General features: G+C 42.6%; 2 protein-coding genes across 3 annotated transcripts in view; one reads left to right on the forward strand and one right to left on the reverse strand.

The window, feature by feature from the left end:
* Window positions 1-10,579, reverse strand: part of CLIC5 (chloride intracellular channel 5) — a 95,203-nt gene extending 84,624 nt beyond the window's left edge. The window contains exons 1-2 of the mRNA XM_009667970.2: window positions 10,322-10,579; window positions 7,321-7,417 (exon numbers count right to left, since the gene is read on the reverse strand). The gene's annotated coding sequence lies outside the window, so the exon portion shown is untranslated. The remainder of the gene's footprint in view (window positions 1-7,320; window positions 7,418-10,321) is intronic.
* A 945-nt stretch (window positions 10,580-11,524) lies between these two features.
* On the forward strand, window positions 11,525-20,858 carry ENPP4 (ectonucleotide pyrophosphatase/phosphodiesterase 4). 2 transcript variants are annotated; one of them, XM_068936992.1, is made up of 4 exons: window positions 11,525-11,673; window positions 13,734-14,595; window positions 15,536-15,706; window positions 18,089-20,858. In XM_068936992.1, exons 2-4 carry the CDS (start codon window positions 13,776-13,778, stop codon window positions 18,451-18,453), a joined length of 1,356 nt encoding a protein of 451 aa, XP_068793093.1. In that variant the 5' UTR covers window positions 11,525-11,673; window positions 13,734-13,775; the 3' UTR covers window positions 18,454-20,858. The 2 variants fall into 2 exon arrangements, with proteins under 2 accessions (XP_068793093.1, XP_068793094.1); XM_068936993.1 differs by having other exon boundaries at window positions 18,092-20,858.
* Window positions 20,859-21,202: the final 344 nt, after the last annotated feature.

Below are 21,202 nucleotides of genomic sequence, written 5' to 3' on the forward strand. Positions count from 1 at the left end.
TTGCCTAACACAGATGATATATCAGCAAACAGATGAAAGAACATTTACTCTTCACAGTTTCCTTATGTAATCCAGGCACAATTCTTAAAATGGAAATGCTAAGTAAGATTTTGAAGGTATAGCATGTGACCTGAATTACCAACTTTCATCAAAATCTACTATTAGGCTAATGATAAAACTGACTTAAAATCATGAGCCTAAATACCACTGACATGATGTTTGCTGCATTATCCAAACTTACAGACTTAATTTTTAAAATACAAGCTTCCTGAACAATTATTTATCTCCACAAGCCACTGCTTCACATAAAACACAAAGATAACCACAAAAGTAAAATTCTGATCGAAAGATTTTTGTGATTAAGTGAAAACAGATTTAGTAGTAAGAGGGACAAAATTCTGTTAAAAAACTCTGACTGTTGTCTAAACTGGGTTTTTATGGGATTCCCTTTCTGCACAGTTCCCAAGAGAAAGCTGGAGGCCCGAGAACACTTTCCTGGACAAATCCAGTTCCCTTCTCTGAGAATATGAAAGTCCCAGATAACGGATAAAGTGAAACTCAAGATAATGGATGTAGTGAAACTATGCAGCATAAGGCAGAGAAATCCAAAGCAAACAATTGCACAGAGCAGCACTTTGGGAGCTCCTGCATAATAGTATGGCAAGCAATAAGCATTAAAAGAGCTTTTGCCACTTAGAGCCTCACATACAGTAGGCACACCTCTCCATGGCCTGAGAGAGCGAGACTTTATGGCAAAAAGGAGATCCTCTCTCATATGAATCGTCTACTTAACAGGGGACTCTCCAACCACTGACTTAAAGCTTACAGATCCAAGAGCAGGTAGGATTATACCTCCAGCCTCTTCTACTTTTCTAACTGAATTTTAGATCAGATCGTTTTAATCTACCATTCGCCTCCCTAATTCAAGTTGCAACTCAGAGAAAGACAAACAACAAAGGAAAAAGACAGCTCCTCAAAGCTGCCAGCAAGGCAGCTTAATAATAACTTTCAGGATTTTGGAGGTGGAAGCACTCTTTCCCCATGTACATTTGAGAGCTTGGAAAGTGCTGCCCCAGAAAAGCTGTCTCAGCCCATAGATCTACAAGCTTTATTGTGCTTTTGTTTTTCAGTACACAGAGTCTACCACTTGCTACTGTGTTAAAGAGACACAAAGTTCAAGGAAAACAGAGGAACCTATTAGAAACTTTTATAACTTTATATTTTTAGTAAATATTTCTGTTTTAAGAAAATACTTGCATTTCTTCACATTTTGCAGAAATACAAATGCATTTCTATCTGTATCTGCTCAAATTCGTCTGAGCATGGCCTTGATAAGCAACTGCCATTGATCTTGAAACCTTGTATGCACTGGCAGGATTAATATTCTGACACGGTAAAAATTCTTTCCTTAGTCACTCTGCTGGCAAATCACTTAAAGAAGAAAATAATACACACCCACTCATGACTCCTTCAGAGCAAAAACAAGAGCAAAGTGCAATTGCATAGTATTAAATCAAATGACTGGATTTTTCTTCCTCCTCACAAAACATTAGCAGGATGCAGCAGCACCTGCTGGAGGGTATAAAATATCACAGGTAAAACAAGGTGTAAAACTGAAAGTGTTACACAAATTACAGAATCACAGAATCACAGAATCGTTTAAGTTGGAAGGGACCTCTGGAGATCATCTCGTCCAACCTCCCAGCTCAAGCAGGGTCACCTAGAGCATATTGCCCAGGATCACATCCAGACGGGTTTTGAATATCTCCAGGGAAGGAGACTCCACCACCTCCCTGGGCAACCTGTTCCAATGCTCTGTCACCCTCCCAGGAAAGAAGTTTTTCCTCAGGTTTAGATGGAACTTCCTGTGGTTCAGTTTCTGCCCGTTGCCTCTTGTCCTGTTGCTGGGCACCACGGAGAAGAGTCTGGCCTCATCCTCTTGACACTCCCCCTTCAGATACTTGTACACGTTGATCAGATCACCTCTCAGTCTTCTCTGCTCCAGACTGAACAGGCCCAGCTCTTGCAGCCTTTCTTCATAGGAGAGATGCTCCAGTCCCCTCATCATCTTGGTAGCCCTCCGCTGGACTCTCTCCAGTAGGGCCATGTCTCTCTTGTCCTGGGGAGCCCAGAACTGGACACAGTACTCCAGGGGAGGCCTCACCAGGGCAGAGCAGAGGGGCAGGATCACCTCCCTCCACCTGCTGGCAACACTCTGCCTAATGCACCCCAGGAGACCATTGGCCTTCTTGGCCACAAGGGCACACTGCTGGCTCATGCTCCACTTGTTGTCCACCAGGACTCCCAGGTCCTTCTCTGCAGAGCTGCTTTCCAGCAGGTCAACCCCCGGCCTGTCCTGGTGCATGGGGTTATTCCTCCCTAGGTGCAGGACCTTGCACTTGCCTTTGTAGAACTTCAGGAGGTTCCTCTCCGCCCACCTCTCCAGCCTGTCCAGGTCCCTCTGAACGGCAGCACAGTCTTCTGGTGTCAGCCAGTCTCATCAGCAAACTTGCTGAGGGTGCACTCTGTCCCTTCCTCCAGGTCACTGATGAATACTTTGAACAAGACTGGAGCCAGCACTGACCCCTGGGGGACACCACTAGCCACAGGCCTCCAACTTGACTCTGCAGCATTCACCACAACCCTCTGAGCTCAGCCATCCAGCCAGTTCTCAATCCACCTCACTGTCCACTCATCCAACCCACACTTCCTGAGTTTACCTACAAGGATGTGATGGGAGACAGTGTCCAAAGCCTTGCTGAAGTCCAGGGAGACAACACCCACTGCTCTCCCCTCATCTAGCCAGCCAGTCATCCCATCCTAGAAGGCTATCAGATTGGTCAAGCATCATTTCCCTTTGGTGAATCCATGCTGACTACTCCTGATCACCTTCTTGTCCTCCAGATGCTTAGTGATGACCTTCAGGAGGAGCTGTTCCATCACCTTTCTGGGGATGGAGGTGAGGCTGACAGGCCTGTAGTTTCCTGGCTCCTCCTTCTTGCCCTTTTTGGAAGACTGGGGTGACATTGGCTTTCTTCCAGTCCTCAGGCACCTCTCCTGATCTCCATGAGCTTTCCAAGATGATGGAGAGTGGCCTAGCGATAACATCCGCCAGCTCCCTCAGCACTCGTGGGTGCATCCCATCCGGGCCCATGGATTTGTGGATGTCAGGTTTGGACAAATGATCTCTAACCTGATCCTCCTCCACCAAGGGAGAGTCTTCCTTTCTCCAGACTTCCTCTCTTGTCCCCATGGTCTGGAATTCCTGAGGACTGGCCTTAGCAGTGAAGACTAAAGCAAAGGCAGCATTCAATAACTCTGCCTTCTCTATATCCTTTGTCACCAGGACACCCGCCCCATTCAGCAGCGGGCCAACATTTTCCCTAGTCTTCCTTTTGCTACTGATGTATTTGAAGAACCCCTTCTTGTTGTCCTTGACATCCCTTGCCAGATTTAATTCCAACTGGGCCTTAGCCTTCCTTGTCGCATCCCTGCACACTCTGACAACGTCCCTGTATTCCTCCCAAGTGGCCTGTCCCCTTTTCCACATTCTGTACACTTCCTTCTTCTGCTGGAGCTTTGCCAGGAGTTCCTTGCTCATCCATGCAGGTCTCCTGCCCGCTTTGCTCAACTTCTTCCTCAGAGGGATGTACTGATCTTGAGTGTGGAGGAGGTGTTCACAGGGTTGAATATTAACCAGCTTTCTTGGACCCTCTTCCTTCTAGGGCCCTACCCCATGAGATTCCCCTAAGTAGGTCCCTGAAGAAGCCAAAGTTAGCTCTCCTGAAGTCCAGGGTTGCAATCCTACTCGTTGCCCTGCTCCCTCCTCGTAGGATCCTGAACTCCACCACCTCATGGTCACTGCAGCCAAGGCTGCCCCCAACCTTACATCTCCAACTAGGCCTTCTTTGTTTGTTAGTACAAGGTCTAGCAGCACACCTGTCCTTGTTGGCTTCTCCACCACCTGGGTCAAGAAATTATCATCAATCCTCTGTATTAGTATTATAATAGTATTATATAGTAATTAGTATTAGTATTATATTAGTATTAGTATTATAAAATAATTAAATATAGTTTATCTAGATCTTGTCAGTCAGAAAAATGAGTTATATAAGTTCTCCTTTCCTCTGCCTCGCTTCCAAGAGCAAAGAAAGCGTCATTCAGCTCAAAGATCCAGACTTCACTTCTATGTCTAGTGATGAAGCCTCAGGGCAAGCTCGATCACATTTCAAAGCTCATGCAGGTGAAAAGCAGAGGGATTTCAAATTACATTCTATAAACTCCACTGCTGGTTTATAACCCGAACATTTTATCTTCAGAGAAGACAGAAATAGTTTTAGAGACACAACTCAAAAGATACGTGATGTCAAATGAGACAAACACTGAGATGCCCACATTGTGACTTGTGTGACACTAGTCTTGTGGCCTACTCTGTGCCTGAGCTGCTCCATCCCTGTTCCCTAGGGAAAAACCCTCCTCCATGTCTCCAGCAAATAACTGAAAGAGAAAGGAGGTTGTATGAGGTAAGAGATTCTGCACTCTGTAGAGTAGAAAAGCAGAAAAGATCTCAGCACCACTTTGCACTCCATTCTCCTTTGAAAATTGAAGCCCTCCAAGCAACAGTCCCAGCCCTACAGCCACAAGAATGGACGACTGTGAGAAAGAGAGATCGCTAATTTCACCAACTCCCCAAATTCCTCTGGTCCCAAATCTAGAAGGTGTGAAATTACTGTGATGCTTAATAATAGCAAAACTTTTCTGTATTAGTTCTCGTCATTGTATGCACCAGCTGTACTCATGTGAGCCATATGATTTGAGAACACTGGTTACTTGCTTTGATAAATGATCATATAAACCATAAGCAGCAACATGTATATAATGACAGAGGATATGAACAACAAATGTCATGATTTTCAAGGTTAGTTTTTACTTTATGACAAAATTTCCTTTTTTATCCTAACTTTAATTATTTTAAAGCAAGAAATGCCAAAATTAACACGATTTTGATCATAACTTTCAGTTGGTATACATAAGACCAAGATGCTGTCTACCAGTAAAATCTCAACAAGTCTTATTCTTAGAAAATTTGGTTATACTAAGTTTGCTTTTCTAAAACTTCAGCATCTAGATTAAGCTAATAATTGATTCCTTCTACGTCCTAGTCAATGGAGAGTGACAAATATCTCAAATATGTGATAAAATAGGTGGGAGGAATTATGTTAGAAAGAGACGAAGCACATTCTGCAGGTATTGGTCTCTGTAGCTCAGTCATCTGGGCTCCGTAAAAGAGATGTCTTTTAGACAGCAAGGTTGGAATTCACCTAAACTTAGGAGCCTACACACAGACATCAAAACTCTCACTTAGAACCTACAGAATTACTGTGCACTCTACAGAGATACACAGGGCTCACTTCTCGATTTTGTCCAAGGGACAGCAAATACAGGAAAGGCCCTGACAGACTTGAAATAGTATGTTAAAATTAGACCACTGAAGCTATGTCTGTTCACCGTGTAACCCTAACATAAATTGCCATTCCCAGCTTTGATTTATTTTAATAAGCCAAGCCTTCACAAGACTGGCTTGTGAAGAAATTCTTGGATTACTATAGTCTGTTATCCCTTGCCTCCAGAGCAGAAGAGAAGGGTGAACAAAAGGAAAAGTGAGAAAGATGTCAGACCCCTAAATAGCATACCTCACATCTTCTCACAGATTAATAATTAAAGGCATAAAGCAAGAGTACCTTATCTAACAAGACTCCCAATACAGCAAGAATTATACTTGAGTGTCCCTTTATTAGATTCCATAATGTGTGTATCTTCTAAACATTCAGTACTGGAGACTTCAAGAAATGCCAAATCCTTCAGTTCCACACGTAGCTTCAACAGCTAATAGCTCTAGCTGTTTAAAAACAGCAATCTGTTTCTACTGGAATTTCTCAGGATGTAATCTCCAGTTGCCTAGTGTTATGATTTTACTGCTTTAATTAAGAGTGTCCTTCAGTTTTATTTGCTTTCCATGAAGATATTCATATGTTCTAAGCAAGGAACCTATAAATCTTTGTTGATAACCTAAACAAATTGAGTTCCTTCAGTTGCTTGCTCTACAGTATCTTTTTCCAGCGATAAGACAAGCAAGAAAATGGAATGGTTAAAACAAAGCACTCAGTGTTCCTGGAAATAGCTGAACCTAAAAGTGAAAAATGGTAAGCAATGTTTTCAGATGCCAGTAGAAAGCAAGGGTTCTCAGTATCTCATAGGGTAGGGCCCTTAGTTTGCATTTGACAGCTATTACTGAAAGAATCGTGAATATTCACGGCTATTCCAGATGCCTGTTTTACAAAAATCCCATTTCATGAAAGCTCACACTTCTCCAAAGCTTTGAAACACGTGCTGAATCGGTCCAAGTACATTATCAGATCTATGCTGTGGGCTCTGGGAGAAAGACTGTTTACTGTTTACAGACATATTACAGAAGAGTTATAATACAATCATACCACTGTATTTTCACTCCGCACTGCACTAAACACTTGGATGAAATCAACACCACCTAAAATGTTTTTGTAACGTCTCCAATTTCAGCTTTTATATAAAAGGTTAGCAGTGGCTCATCTCAGCTGTTCATGAACAGCAACATTTCACTCACTACTGATCTTGCATTAAATAGCATGAGCAAAGACCAGGATTTTTATCCAGCATTCAGGTCTTTTTGAAGGCTCTGTGTAGGACACTTTGCTACTCTGGCACTGCTCTCTGCATCTACAGGAATGAGAGCCCCAAGTTCTTGCACCCAGTTATTGCTAGTGGCGTTAACACTCGCTGAACTGCATAATATGGACAGACTGTGAACAACAGTACTCTGACTTTCAGAGGACCAAGAATCTGCAACTTCCCACAGTTTTGAAAACGAGGAACAAGTTGTTTTAGAAGGAGGAACAGGACTGCTCAGTATTGTCCTGTTCTGCTCCAGGCTTTGGATGGTCACCCAAGAAGACAGGCTGAACCATGCTACTATAAACTGCTACCTTATGAAGGACAAAAGGCTGCGCAGGTACACCGAGCACTTTTATCAGTATGTCTGCATACGGAATCAGTTCACCTTCTGAAATACACGCTTAAGTTCAGTTTCATATGAACTGTTGACATATGCAGCTATAGCAGTTTCTGTATTCTACTTCAGATGTAGTAAGGAAATACAACAGACAGAAAAATCATTCAGTAATATATTGGTTTGATAGAAGACTTTGATCATCATGCCTTTTTACAAAGAGTTAGAACATCCCTGAAACTGGTTTCCAGAAACCCATCTGTTGCTTTACTGACCTGAGCTCTGTGCTCTTAAGGGGCTGGCTCATGAATTCAGGACCCCACTGTAATAACGATGACTCACCTTCAGCCAGATTTTCCTTTGCTACTGCCACTGCATAAAAGACACAAATTTAAAGTCAATTCACCAGCGAATTTGACTCTACATGAGACAGACATTTCTCCACCAGGAACTGGACGAACAATGCAAAATTGTTTTGCACAAGCCACTCAACTGTTACATCAACAGCTTTTAGTTGTTAAAAATATCAGGCACAGTACACTTGTCAATATAGACATTTGAAAGCCTGCATTACCTACTGCAGGACCTACACAATTATTACCGATTTGAATGCTTCAAAGCCCTTTATTTGTGGTCTTCCAAGGTCTTTTTATAAAACTTTGTTTGGTTTGCTATCCAGCTTAGTGGTTAGAAATTCCATTAGAATACCTGATCGCCTCAGAAATATTGACTTTTTATTCTACCAAAGCAACTGCTCCAAGGAAAATATTTTTGTTTGCCTTTAAAATCTGGCATCATTTCAACATCCTTGTTTACCTCTGAAACTAAGCACCCTCAGAAAGTCCAGCTGGAGAAACCAGGCTTCAAGCTTTTATAGAGTGGAGGCTCTAGTAATTGAAACAGAGAACACTGACACCGTAATACTCTGTATCGCCCTGTCATGCAGCCCTCGGGATATCATTCCACAGATAGTTTGAGAAACAGTGTGGTTGAAGTTCCTTTCTGTTTACAATCTCCATATACAACCTGTTCTTCAGATTAAATGGTCACTAAAAACTGAAAGTCTAAGAAATTTAAACAGCTATTAGTCAACACCTAGTTTTTTGTAGTTTCATGAACCGTATTTTCATTTTTTCTTCTTCTCAACTACATAAAGAAGCATCAAATGATAGTAAATGATTGATTAAAAAACTACTTAGCAAACCTGATCACAGAGATCTTTGCTACATGCATAAAATGGAGAAAAATTGGTGGAAAAAATATGGAAAAAAATGTTTTTCTTTCAATATTCAATTTCAGCAGTCTTGGCTATAAGCACTGAAAATGCCCTCTTTTTTCTTAAGAAAGTGCTTAACACAAGTACTTGAACTATTCATCTGCAACATCTTTTTTTCATCTGAATAACTTTCTGTATTTTTTCCACCAGTTTTTCCTTCCCCTACACTACCAACAGAAAGATAAGAGTTTCCAGCTTGGAAACTTAGTCTTTTATTAAACTTAGCCAAACACTGAGAATATTTTGTAGCTGACTATCCTTTACTTCCTGTCATTCAGTAAATTCCAGTAGCACAAACATTTATATAATGGTTTTCAAGCTGCAACTGCTCAACTGTACTGCAGCAGTAAATCTGTACAGCATTTGGGAAAATTTAGTATAGTCTAGTGCTTACAAGTACTGCAGTCTAAATAGAAAATGTGAGGGTGAAATACAATACAGGAAGAGATTAAGGTGATGAAAGGCAAACATCGTGGTAATTCCCAGTTTTTCTTCTGCTAATGTGAGTATACACATAACTAACCCATTTCTTATAGGCATATGCTGTAAGTGGAGCCAAGACTTGTATTAAATGGGTTATACGTGTTGGCTAGCACATTTCAGAAGTCCAGAGTTGGTCAAGTATGCTGCCTTCATGATGTGTCAAACTGGCCAGATTGTATTAGGCTGAGCTCATATTGCCATGAATAGGTTTCAAAGCACACGCATAGGGGTAAACAAGAGATTACTCACACCTTTGAGGACTGAACATGGACATGAGTGAGTGTGTTGCCAAACTGGGTTAGCAAAAAGATCTTTGATGCTTAAAATTTATCTCTGTCTCGTTGGTAACAAGACCCGAATCAAATAGAACCGGTTAAAGGTGATATTAAATCAAGCAGGCTAAGAGATTACATCTATTATATATTCCCTATACCTTAAATTCTCCCTGTGTAGTAAACATTTTGAGGACAATACAATAAGGTAACTTATAAAGGACATTTCCTTTTCCATGTGATAAATGGTCATGTGCATATTTACAGAGCTGTAAACTAAGTGTGTAACTAAGAAGAAAAAAAAAGGAACTTGACTCAGACTTGGCATATAACATTTGAATAGCTGCATGAAGTCTAGCTCACCTGAATTTTTTTTTTTTTTTACAAGCCTGTGCTTTGCCACACCTGCTATATTCCATAAGCCAAGGTGAACCAGAGGTCTGTCACTTTATTCACTAGTTTTCTCATAGGAGCTGTAAATCAACAGTCTACTGTCCCACATCTTTGAAAACTCTCCACAACTGATATGCACAGGTGGCTTAACTCACCAACCTCAGACACTCACAAAAGCCATTGAAAAGAAATAGGCTCAAATTTATGCAGCATTCAGAATAAACCTGCTAGCAGGATAGAATGAAATCCAGATCCTCTACTTAAGTCAATAATGAAGCTACATACATGTCTTTTTATCAGTTTTCAAGATGAAATTTAAAATAGGAGTTATGATTTCTGCTTTATACTGTTAAAGGACACTTATTTTCTCTTTTTAGACAGAGTTGACTTCATTCTTTCTCAGTACCAGCAAGTTAACACATTTTGCAGACTCAAAAATCCCTTCTAATTATTCATATGATGACTGAGGAAACCTGAACTGTTTGCCTTGAGTCACAGAACAAACTCATATCAGGACCCAAAACAGACCTCAACACCTCACCCCATTTTGATCTCACACACCGACACCCATCCACACACACAGAGCCTTCCTAAAGCCAGCACTGGCACTGGAAGCACTTACATTCAGTAACACTTTCACAATACCCTGCATGTATTCTATGTTTCAGGTTAAACCAGCATCGTCACAGCCGAGCAGAAAGAGGTTGGTCATACATAGGAAAGAGTATGAACAGGCAGCTTTCTGAGCTGTGCGAGGAAAAGGGAGCAGGAGTCAAAGAGGACAGGAGGTCTCTAGCCACGCCGACAGCAACCACTGCTTTGCAAAGGCCAGGCCTGGCACCGTTGCGATACCTGCAAAGGAGGCAGTTACAGGAAACAAGAACTCCTGGCACGGCATCGGACCACGAGCTCGCCTCACCCTGCCCTGCCTTGCCCATGGTGTCCTTCTGAAGCTGTGGGGCACCACTGCCCACACCAACAGCAGGCAGCTCTGACCCCAAACCAGCTCTGACCCCTTATCGGCAGGCCTCTACGAGAAGGGGTCTCCCTGTCCCTCCTCGCGAGCCAACCCACCCGCATCCCAGCCTGGGTGCTAACAAGCTTCCCATGAAGGCTGGGCTCCCCTGAGTCCTGTCACGGCCCTCCTGCTACCACTAGCCAGTCCCCTCAGCCCTCCTCCCCATGGCCTCCCACAGCTCCCCTTAAACCCACACCCCACAGCTCCCCTCAGACCCACTCCCCACAGCTTCCCTCAGTCCCACACCCCACAGCTCCCCTCGTCCCACACCCCACAGCTCCCCTCAGACCCACACCCCACAGCTTCCCCCCGGACCCACATCCCACAGCTCCCCTCAGACCAACAGCTCCCCTCAGACCAACAGCTCCCCTCAGACCCACACCCCACAGCTTCCCCCCGGACCCACATCCCACAGCTCCCCTCAGACCAACAGCTCCCCTCAGACCCACACCCCACAGCTCCCCTCACCCCACACCCCACAGCTCCCCTCAGACCCAGTCACAGCTCCCCTCAGACCCACAGCTCCCCTCAGACCCACTCCTCACAGCTCCCCTCACCCCACACCTCCCCTCACACCCACTCCTCACAGCTTCCCCCAGCCCCACACCCCACAGACCCACTCCCGGCAGCCCCTCACAGCTCCCCTCAACCCCACTCCCCCCATACTTCCCCTCAACCCTGCTCCTCACAGCCCCCCATAGCCCCACTTCCCGCAGCTCCCCTCAGCCTCATTCCTCACAGCCCCCCACAGCTCCCTGCAGCCCCACAGCCCCGCTCCCCACAGCCCCTCTAGGTCCCCGCAGCCCTGATCCTCGCAGCCCCGATCCCCCCCGCTCCAAGCTCCCCTCAGCCCCCCCGGCCCTCCTCCAGCCCTTTTCCACTTCGCCCCCTACAACCTCCCTCACCCCCCGCGCCACAGTCCAGCTCCCCACAACTGCCCTCCCCCATCACTCACGACGCCACACCCTCCCTCCCGCTTAGAGCCAATCACAGCCGCCGCCTGCAGGCGCTCCGACCAATCACAGCCCGCCCGGCGGCCGGGCCCGCTGACGAGCCTCCTTCCTCCCCCCGACCCGCGGCGTTGCGGTTGCGTCGCGGCCGTTAATGGCAGTTGGGGCCGAGCGGGCGCCGTTGTCCTGCCGCGCGGAGGAGCCGCGCCGCCGCCGCCTGCCTTCCCCGGGACGGGGTGAGTCGAGCCGGCCGGCCAGGCCGTGGCCGTGGCCGTGGCCGGGGGGTGGGGGTCGGGGTCGGGGGTCGTGGGCGGCCCGGCCGCGTCGCGGGGGGGAGCCGGGGCCGGGCGGTTAGGAGCTGGGTTAGGGGCTCGGCCGCAGCGTGAGGGCGGCTCTGCCCTCGCAGCCCGCCGTGAACCGGGGGCCGCCGCCGCCGCCGTGAATTCGGCTCCTGCGAGTCGTTTCCTGAACATGACACGCAGCGAGAATAAGGAGGCCGAGGAGCCGCGGAGAGCTCTCGGCGGTTTCCTTCCTGCTGCGTTTCGAGTCGCAGGTGTTCTCGCTTTGAACGCTGTCGCGCTGTGGGAGCCGCTCCTCAAGTCGTGATAAAAGCTCTGAAGGACGTTGCAGTATCTCAGGGTGAACGTCGAAGGACAGGATAACCCGTTTCCTCCTGAGGTAGCTCGGTGCCGTTTGAGGACCTGGCTAGGCGGTGGAGGCGTTCGAGAGCTTATAGCTGTGGTGCTGAAAGCTTTCTGTGGTTAGTCACGAACCACTGTATGCTAGTAAAAACACGAATCGAGTGCTTAATGTCTTTGGGGGTATTTCCAGGCTGCTACTTTGGTTTTATGCCTTATCTGCAGCGTGGATTTTGCCCCCATAAAGCTACTGCAGTAGAAAAACCCTTGAATATAGGTGGAGCGTATCAGATTCGCTATAGTTGGCTGAAAGCTTGTGCTAGCAAGGCAGAAAAGAACAGTGTTTTTTAATCACCTTAACAACTTAAAACTGGTGATTCTCTACTGTATTGCTCATCTTTGTTTTTTTGAGAGGCTGTGTTCCAAGTGCTCTGTATTAAGCAATATCCTAGTGCTATTTTGGAGGATCTCTTCTTCTAACGTTCCCATCTTTTAAGGAACTTTTAACTGTTGGGGGAGGACAGGGCAATGATTTCCCATGCTTGGAATTCCTCTCGCTGCTAAAGCTTTAGCTAACACTGAAGCTGTTTACACTTTTGACACAATAAAGTGCTATGACTCTCAATTTCAAAAATTCGGTGATTTGGGGGACAGCCTTGACGTAGGCCAGAAGGTAATAGGAAGTTAGTTAGAAAGGTATTTGCATTTCCTCATAAAATCAACCTAGTTTGTGCCAATGAGAAGTGGAAGAAATTTTCTGGAACAGAACTCTTCCTCAGAAGTAAATATGCTCTCTAACAATATTGCAAAAGTGTTTGTGAAACCTAAAGCTTCAATTCCCCTTTCTTAAAGGCTTGTAGAGTAATTCTAGATCATCCTGAGCAGAGTGGTCTTGTCACACATGGAAAGGACACGCTTACTCTTGTAGGTTAGCTTACAATGAAGAAAAGATAACTTTATAAATCATAGCTTGTGTTTGTAATACTCATGAGTTCCTTGAGTTAAAAAAAAAAAAAAAAAAAGCTTGCCTCAAAACATTAATAACAGAGGTTACTAATTTCTTTTCTGAAAAATGATGTGTAAAGAACAGTTTTAATACCGTTACCGCAATATACTTCTATTTCCTTCTGAACTGTTGCACAAATTACTCCTCGCTCTATATGCGGAGTTGCCAGCAGTGAATAAATAGGAATGTTGAAAGGCTGAAAAATCTTTTAGCAGCTTAAGATGATGGAAACTGTAAAAGAAAAGGTAGGCTGAGAAAGGAAAATGAGTTACGGCAGCAGACAGCTTTCTGCTCTAAACTCTGATGGCATTCTGAGGTGCACAGGACTCTTGAACACGGACCCAGAGTTGTTTAGGTACCTATGTTTGAACATGGGACAAATACTGCTCACTCTTTTGAACTGTAGAATTGTAATAAAAGAGATGAAACCATGAAATAATTGCTTCAAAAAAGAAAAAAAAATCTTTCATTTAGAGTTTTAAATGAAAAAACAATCTCATTGCCTTTGTTTATTTGTTATTGCCTCTAGTTGTTGCTTGGGCTAGCTATTTTTTGGTACCTGTCCTGGGAAGTTATGTGTAATGTATGACTAGTATACAGGTTCCGGTACAAGTACTTTGTATTACATGTACTATGTTTTTAAATTTTTCAGGTGCATCAGATTAGCTGCTGGGAATACTTCAAAGTATCGACAATGAATTTGATGTTAATGTTGTTTTTCTCTGGAATAGTTGCCTGTTGTGGTAACTCTACTGGCAATCCACTATCCAGGTTACTCCTAGTGTCCTTTGATGGCTTCAGGGCTGATTATTTGAAAACATATGAACTTCCTCATCTCCAGGAGTTCATTGAGGATGGTGTGCTTGTCAGACAGGTTACAAATACTTTTATCACAAAGACTTTCCCAAACCATTATAGCATAGTGACAGGCTTGTATGAAGAAAGCCATGGCATGGTGGCTAATGACATGTACGACGCAGATGCCCAGAAAACATTCTCACAGTTTAATGATTCAGATCCCTTCTGGTGGAACGAGGCAGTCCCAATTTGGGTAACAAATCAGCAGGGAAACAGAGCAAGTGCTGCCGCAATGTGGCCTGGTACTGATGTGAAAATTCACAATACAACCCCTCAATTCTTTATGAAGTATAATTTCTCAGTAACATTTGAGGAGAGAGTGGAGAAAATTGTTACGTGGTTGAACAGCTCTAACCCACCAGTCAGTTTTGCTACATTATACTGGGAAGAACCAGATGCAAGTGGGCATAAATATGGACCAGATAATACTAAGAACATGCGCAAAGTATTAGAACAAGTGGATAATCATATAGGTTTCCTTACTAGTAAATTGAAGGCATTAGGTTTGTGGGACACTATTAACGTCATAATAACAAGTGATCATGGAATGGCCCCATGTTCTGCAAAGAAGCTGATTATACTGGATGGCTGTATTGGTCGCAATAACTATACTCTCATAGACAAGAGTCCAGTTGCTGCAGTGCTGCCAAGACAAAGTATGTATTTTTTATTTTAAGTCATACATTGAGAATTAATCTTGTCTATCTTATTGCTGAAAAGTACACAGTGTAGTAGTTTGTTCATATCTTTTGCAAAATCAGTGTAGTTCATATTGCACAACTTTGATGTAATGAATAAGCTAAAGAAAGAATATCTCTTTATTTAGAAGTTTCTTTATTTTGGTAATAGGTGCGTTTCCTGTCAAATTGCTATAGGTGCTAAAGATGGTCCTGGTATAGCTTCCTGACAAATCAGATAGGCCTATCATATGTATGCTCTTTTGTTGTTCACTCATTCAGCTGCAATTCATAATGACCATGAAATAAACACTTGGGTTTACTCAGAATTAAAAATGTCATTGTCTAAACTTCCAAGTAAAAAAAATCTAAAACCAACTTTGATTGCCTTACCGCTTTTGCTTCTGTGAGTGAAACTTCATTTTTCATATATCAGGGTAGGTACTCTCAGGTATGTCTTAAATATGACACTGTTGGTCTTCTCAGAGTTTCTCCAAAGACAACCAGACTGAAGTGACTATAGTGAACAAAACGATCTATAGAAAACAGAAATTAAAATAATGTTCACTGCTTTGGACAAAATTTTGACTAATTCTGTGTATGATTACTTTCTCTTGATTTCTTTGCTTGAATTTTGGTCCCTCTCCACCCGCCCAACGTCCAAGGAGTGACCTGAATTGCAGGACCTAGACCACAGCCCTGCATCTGCTGTTTAAAAGGGGAACGTATTGTGAAATCTCCTTTGATATGTATAGCATTTAATCAGGGAGATAGAAAAAATCATTTTCTACACAGCTTTCAGAAAAATCATTGTTCTGAAAAGACTGAATTTAAAGTTTAATATAATTTAAGTTTAAGATAATTGCAGTAAACAGGACATAATTCCCAGCTATTTCACATGCAATCTTTTTCTTGACAGACAAAACGTACGTATATAACTTACTGAAAAACTGCAATGATCACATGAAAGTGTATCTCAAAGAAGAAATCCCTGAGAGATTTCATTATCGTCATAATAAGAGAATTCAACCCATAATTTTGGTTGCAGATGAAGGCTGGACAATTGTACAAAATGAGTCACTTTCAAAATGTAAGTGTGTCATCCTCACTTGCACTCTTGGCTTGCATTAGTAAGCAGTTTTTTCTATTCCAGCAGTCTCTAGGATGGTCCTAGCTTAGTGATTAGTGTCCTTGTACTGTGCATCTTTGGGAACATCTCAAAGGCAGCAATTTCCAAAAGTGTTCTCAAGCCCGGTGTTTGAACAGATGGGGAAGAGATGGGGGATATTCCATTGGCTTGAGAAATATTCCACTTAACTGTATCAACTTAATAGCCTGAGGTGTACTTTGAGTGATGTTAGGCAAGTTATGTAGCCTCCGTGTCTCGAGCTTCCACTGGTGTATGGCTTAAACTTTTTTGAATATAAAATACATATAGGGGAGTGTAAATTGAAGATCGCAACACATAATGCGGTAAATGCATACTGGGAAACCAAGTAAGTGGAAGGAAATATTTAAGCTGGTAGGAACACAATAATAACGGTCAAAGAAGCCAGAGTTCTCACTGACCCCAAAATCCAGATGTTACATCACACAGTGCATTGCCATGCCATGTGTTTTTTTTTGCTGCTCGATGCCACGCATAACAAAAAATATATATGGTTTCAGAAAGCAATTGGACAAATTCCTGAGGGGGGAAAAAAATTCTGTTAATGGATCTTAAATACGAAGATATCTACTTCTGGGATATTCCTGAGGAGCTATCAGCTAGAGGCTAGATGGCATGTCAGGGAATTAATCACTGGGCTCATGCTGCTGGATGCTTCCCATACTGTTTGTTATGACTACTGTCAAAGACAGGATGCTAGGAAGTGTGAACTGGTTTCACCTATGTTGGCTGTTCTTATTGTCTGCCCTTTGCACATGGAAGTTTGGATTTTCTCATTATTTGCACAAAAGTACTGCTTATGATGTAAGATATGGTTGTACTGAATTTCCCTCAAATTTGCCACAGTCATCTTCAAATTGAATCTCACCATAGAAAATGACAACCCTGTAGAGAATAATTTCATGTATGTTAAATGTTATTGACTTCATCTACCTAAAAATAGTTAATAAGTCTATATTTAGAAGTAACAGCATCATATGAGTTGAAGTGAATCACTCTTCAAAAGAATTTGGCTTGCCAAAGCTTCCCGAAGGCAAGTGGAGGAGGGTTTGGCGCATCAAACTCTAGAAGGCTACATAAATGGCTCTTTAAATGCGTATTGTATATGCCTTCATGGACAATGGTAGCATAATATCTGCATATATACCAATGCTATTCCTAGCAATTCTGGCATGCACCAGGCCTCCTACTTAAAAGTTCCAAGATAGGAAACTTCATAGGAGAGGGAACTTGGAACAGCTCCACTCAAAATAAGTTTGTGGGTAGAAAGAAGAAAAAACTAATCAAGAAATATAAGACTGCATTAAAACAAACAAGCAAGAAGTGGTACAAGTAGTATCTTTATTTTAAAATTATGGTGGAAAATGTTAAAAAGGAATATTTTGAGTATAACAAACTGGTGAGTGTGATTTCACCCAAAGCAACAGGAATCGTAAAATTTAAAATCAGAAACTTTAACAAAGTAGTCAAGAAGTCAGTTCTGGAGGCAGATTGGTTAAACTCATTTTAAGAAATGAAATCTAAGCCTAAATATGGTCACTAAAACTCTGTGCTGACTGGTACAACAAGTTTTTTTGACATCTAGAAAAGGCTTTGAAGGCATACTTTTCAGGCATGTTATATTAAGATACTGGACTTCTGGCTGTTCTTCAGGTGTTTATATTCCACCAAAATTCTGGGTGAGTATTTCTTAAAAACCTACCAAACGTTCAAGCAGAGGCAGCCTCATAGCCAGTTTTGTTAAATGCTTGTCACAGGCATCATGATCTTCTGGCTGTTTTTTTTGCTTTTGACCATGTAGGGATTTATTTCAGTATCCCTTCACCTGAAACACCTAACATAATAAACATGATCTGATAGTACTTTAATATGCTTAAACTGAACACTATCAAGGGGAAAGTGCTTGGCTTTTTGAAAACAGTTAAAGTATCTGCCTTGCAAATTCCAAAATCTCAGAAATGGAAACTTTCATTCCAGCCACTGACTTCTGGTGGAGTGAGAACAGCCATTTCAGCTTTGACCTAAGGAACAGGAGGGAGAAAACTGCAAGAGTTGATGACCAAAAGGAAAATAAATAGTTAGGGAGGAAAAAAAACGTAGCTTAAGGCCAGCGAGGGAAAAGACCGCTGGGGAGCGGGAAGGAGGGAAGGAACTCTGAGTTCCCGTTTTTGATCAAAGAATTGCTTGCATTTTCTGCATTAGTCCTTGGTTAAAACATATGCCTTTTGTGGGCAGGGAAGAAATGGGGAGGAGCATGACAGATACACAAACAGAAACTGTGATGCTAACTCCGCGTTTCTCCAGTAGGTGACCATGGCTATGACAACGCTCTCCCAAGCATGCATCCGTTCCTGGCTGCTCACGGGCCTGCTTTCCATCGAGGTTATAAGCAGAGCAGGATGAACAACGTTGATATTTACCCGATGATGTGCCACATCCTGGGACTGACGCCTCAGCCCCACAACGGAACTTTCCGTAATGCCAAGTGCTTGCTGGTTGACCAGTGGTGCATAAATCTCCCGGAGGCGATTGGGATAGTTATTGGGGCCCTTATAGTGTTGACTACTTTCACCTGCATTATTATAATCTCGAAAAATAGAATACCTTCTCCACACCCATTCTCTCGACTGCAGTTACAAGATGATGACGACGATCCTTTAATCGGATAGCGTGTACGGAGCTCAGCCTCACTTGCTAAACAGTGATTTCTGGGGATGAATTTGAACTTGCACTGGACAGCATTCTTTGATGCACTTTAATGGTTTCTGTATAAAATACTGTACAGCCAGAACCTGCTAACTTGTTTTTGTGTGTTACTTGACTAGCAGTCTTGTAAAAAATATTTTAAGAAAGAAATACTGAACAGATCGCTTTCTGTTGGAACTGATATTTAGCAAAATATGTTTAGTTTTTCATTCAAGCCTTTGAACGCTTTTAAAATGAAATTCCAGACTATGAACTAGGAAGGATATAGACTTAAGTGAATTTTGACATCTGTAAATGAAATGAAAATTACTGTTTTTGTATTAAAAGAAGTCATCATTAACTTAAGTTTAGTGTTCTTGTACATGTATCAGAAGGAAGATGATCTTTTTTTCTGGAAGTTAGAAAAATTTCTATTTGGACAGTGTATCTTGATTTGTTCTTAAGAATTGCGGGGGAAGGGATGGAAGGTAGAGAGGTGATAGCTTAGGGTAGAAACAGGAAGTATCACTATAAGAAGAAACTGATGGGGAAGGAAACCAGTGAGGAAGGAATCAGTGCAGGGAGGATCATTTGCTGGCTGCCTCCATCAGAGCAAGGGAGCATACAGGTCAGCAGTTGTAACGCTGGCTAGCTGGAGCTGAAGTTTCTAGCCACAGGTCTGATGATTTTCTGTGTATTCTTGATGAGTCTCTTGACTTTTGTTTCACAGTTTCTGCACTTGAAGAGTTGGGACAGTACTACTCGCCTACCTCAGGGATGTTGATTTAATCTATTATTTTCTGGATTACTCAGACTGATGGGCTATAGTAATGAAACTACTGCTGTTATATACCCTGTGAAGTTTTTCAGATGTAGACTCTGCTGGATGCTTTTATGTAATAAGGATGGGCACTGCTCTTTGTACCAGCTGATAATTATCTTCTGAAGGCTGTCATGTGTGAAAAAGGAACAAGCTGAGAATTTAACAAAAAATCATCATGCAAGGAGTCCTAACTTTTTTGTTTTAAATGCTCAGCTTTTAAGGGCTAACTTGGCTTTTGAGAAAAGGTGATCTTTTGTCTGGTGGGGTCTGACTTGTATAGGTTCAAAGTTCTGTCCAAGACTAATGCTAATGGTTCTCTTAATTGGCTAGTAACTTGCTGTACAGAAAATTAATTTGATCTAGAAAGCCTTAGTGGTGCCTCATCTTTCGGCAAGGCAGGAATGTGAGGTTAAAACATTAACGCTAACCCAAAAAGAGAACTACAGCTAGTAGGTCCTTATTCTACAAGTTTGGCAGTTTTAAGAACTGATGATTCTAAAAGAAGTGAGCTATCTGGTAGCATGCAATGCAGTTTCCTACTCACAAACTTAAATTCAGTGAAATTTGGTATTAGCCACAGCCTAGCTTGTAGTGGTTCAGCTGAGAGGAAGTATGGGCATTGGAGAGGAGGATTAATTTTAAGTGCCCATTTAAAAAAATTTTTTTGAATGTTTTAAAAAATCATGTACTGCAATTGATTTTACTAAGTTATATCTTCCTGTTTGAGACTTCTGTTGTAATGAAAGAAGACCAAATATTTAAACAAACAAACAAACAAACAAACTATGGTGCTTTTTTTTTTGACTTTTACTTCCTGAATAATACTTTACTCTGAACTGGAAGATGCTTAGGCCGCTTGAAAAATCTGTTCCGTTGCTATCAGTATATTGGATTTTTGACTGTCACTATAATATAGTGACTGGACTGAACACAGGACTCACTTCTGTTCTTTTTCTTCTTCTGTTGGAAGATTTGAAATAACTAATTACCTACAGTAACAGGTTAATGAGTCTAACAAGGAAGTAGTATTGTTTTGCAGGGCAGAACTCAGAAATGTTGTGAAACGGGAGGATGCTTCAGATCCTCCTATAGTGGGAGAGACTTGCTGGTTTCTTATGACTTTGCTGAATAAAAGCTGCCATTCTCCGCGGGTAGCAGGCTTCCTGGGAGATGCTTTGCATCTTCTATATACTGAATAGAAGTATAGCTTTATCTTTTTGGCAGGGTTGATGAGACCCAGCTGTGCTCTGATTAAAGCTGAGGTTTTCCCTTGAAAAAGTCAGTAGAACTGACTCCACTCTGTTCTTTCTTTCCTCCCCCTTCCCTTGAGCAGTTCGGTCTTGCACTACATGATTAACATACTTCAAATTTTGCTGATGCTGCATACACTGAAACCAAACAGTGTTCTTATGGGAGGTGGGGAAAGCTTTGAAGTTTAAGAATTGAATTAATACTCAAGAATACTAATCTGTCACCTGGCTAAACCACAGCGCAAGAGGCATATGACAGCCTAAGCTACAGCAGGGAAGTCTGCAAAGTCCATAGGAAAGAGGATGAACGCTCAAAGCCACAGGACACTTCAGATTATCAGCATCTGTTTAGTATGTACCATTGGTGAAGTCGGGAGCAATGGTAGAGTTTTGTCCTCCTTTCCCACATACTTGTTTACTGCTGGTACTGCTGTGCTTTATGATGCTTGACATTTCATTACCTCCTTTGACCTCCTCCAAAAAGGAAGTGCCAGCACTGTGTATAGAGGTCTTAAAAAGCCCAACACCGTAGACTTAGAGGGTGTTTTTTTTTTTTGGCCGTTAGCACCAGGGAAAGCTCCAGAATTGAGCTGACCTCAACTAACCATAGATTAGGTTTCCAGCTGAAAAGAATGCACTGCTTATGAAAATAAACCAGCA

The sequence above is a fragment of the Struthio camelus genome, chromosome 3, assembly GCF_040807025.1.
Source record: "Struthio camelus isolate bStrCam1 chromosome 3, bStrCam1.hap1, whole genome shotgun sequence".
NCBI lineage: Eukaryota > Metazoa > Chordata > Aves > Struthioniformes > Struthionidae > Struthio > Struthio camelus.

Bases quoted from the DNA above. Each gene is read 5' to 3' on its own strand.
- ENPP4 (XM_068936992.1), top strand. From the start codon at position 13,776: ATGAATTTGATGTTAATGTTGTTTTTCTCTGGAATAGTTGCCTGTTGT. The intron at 14,596-15,535 runs GTATGTATTTTT...TTTTCTTGACAG, and splicing joins TGCAGTGCTGCCAAGACAAA to ACAAAACGTACGTATATAAC. The intron at 15,707-18,088 runs GTAAGTGTGTCA...GCGTTTCTCCAG, and splicing joins AAATGAGTCACTTTCAAAAT to TAGGTGACCATGGCTATGAC.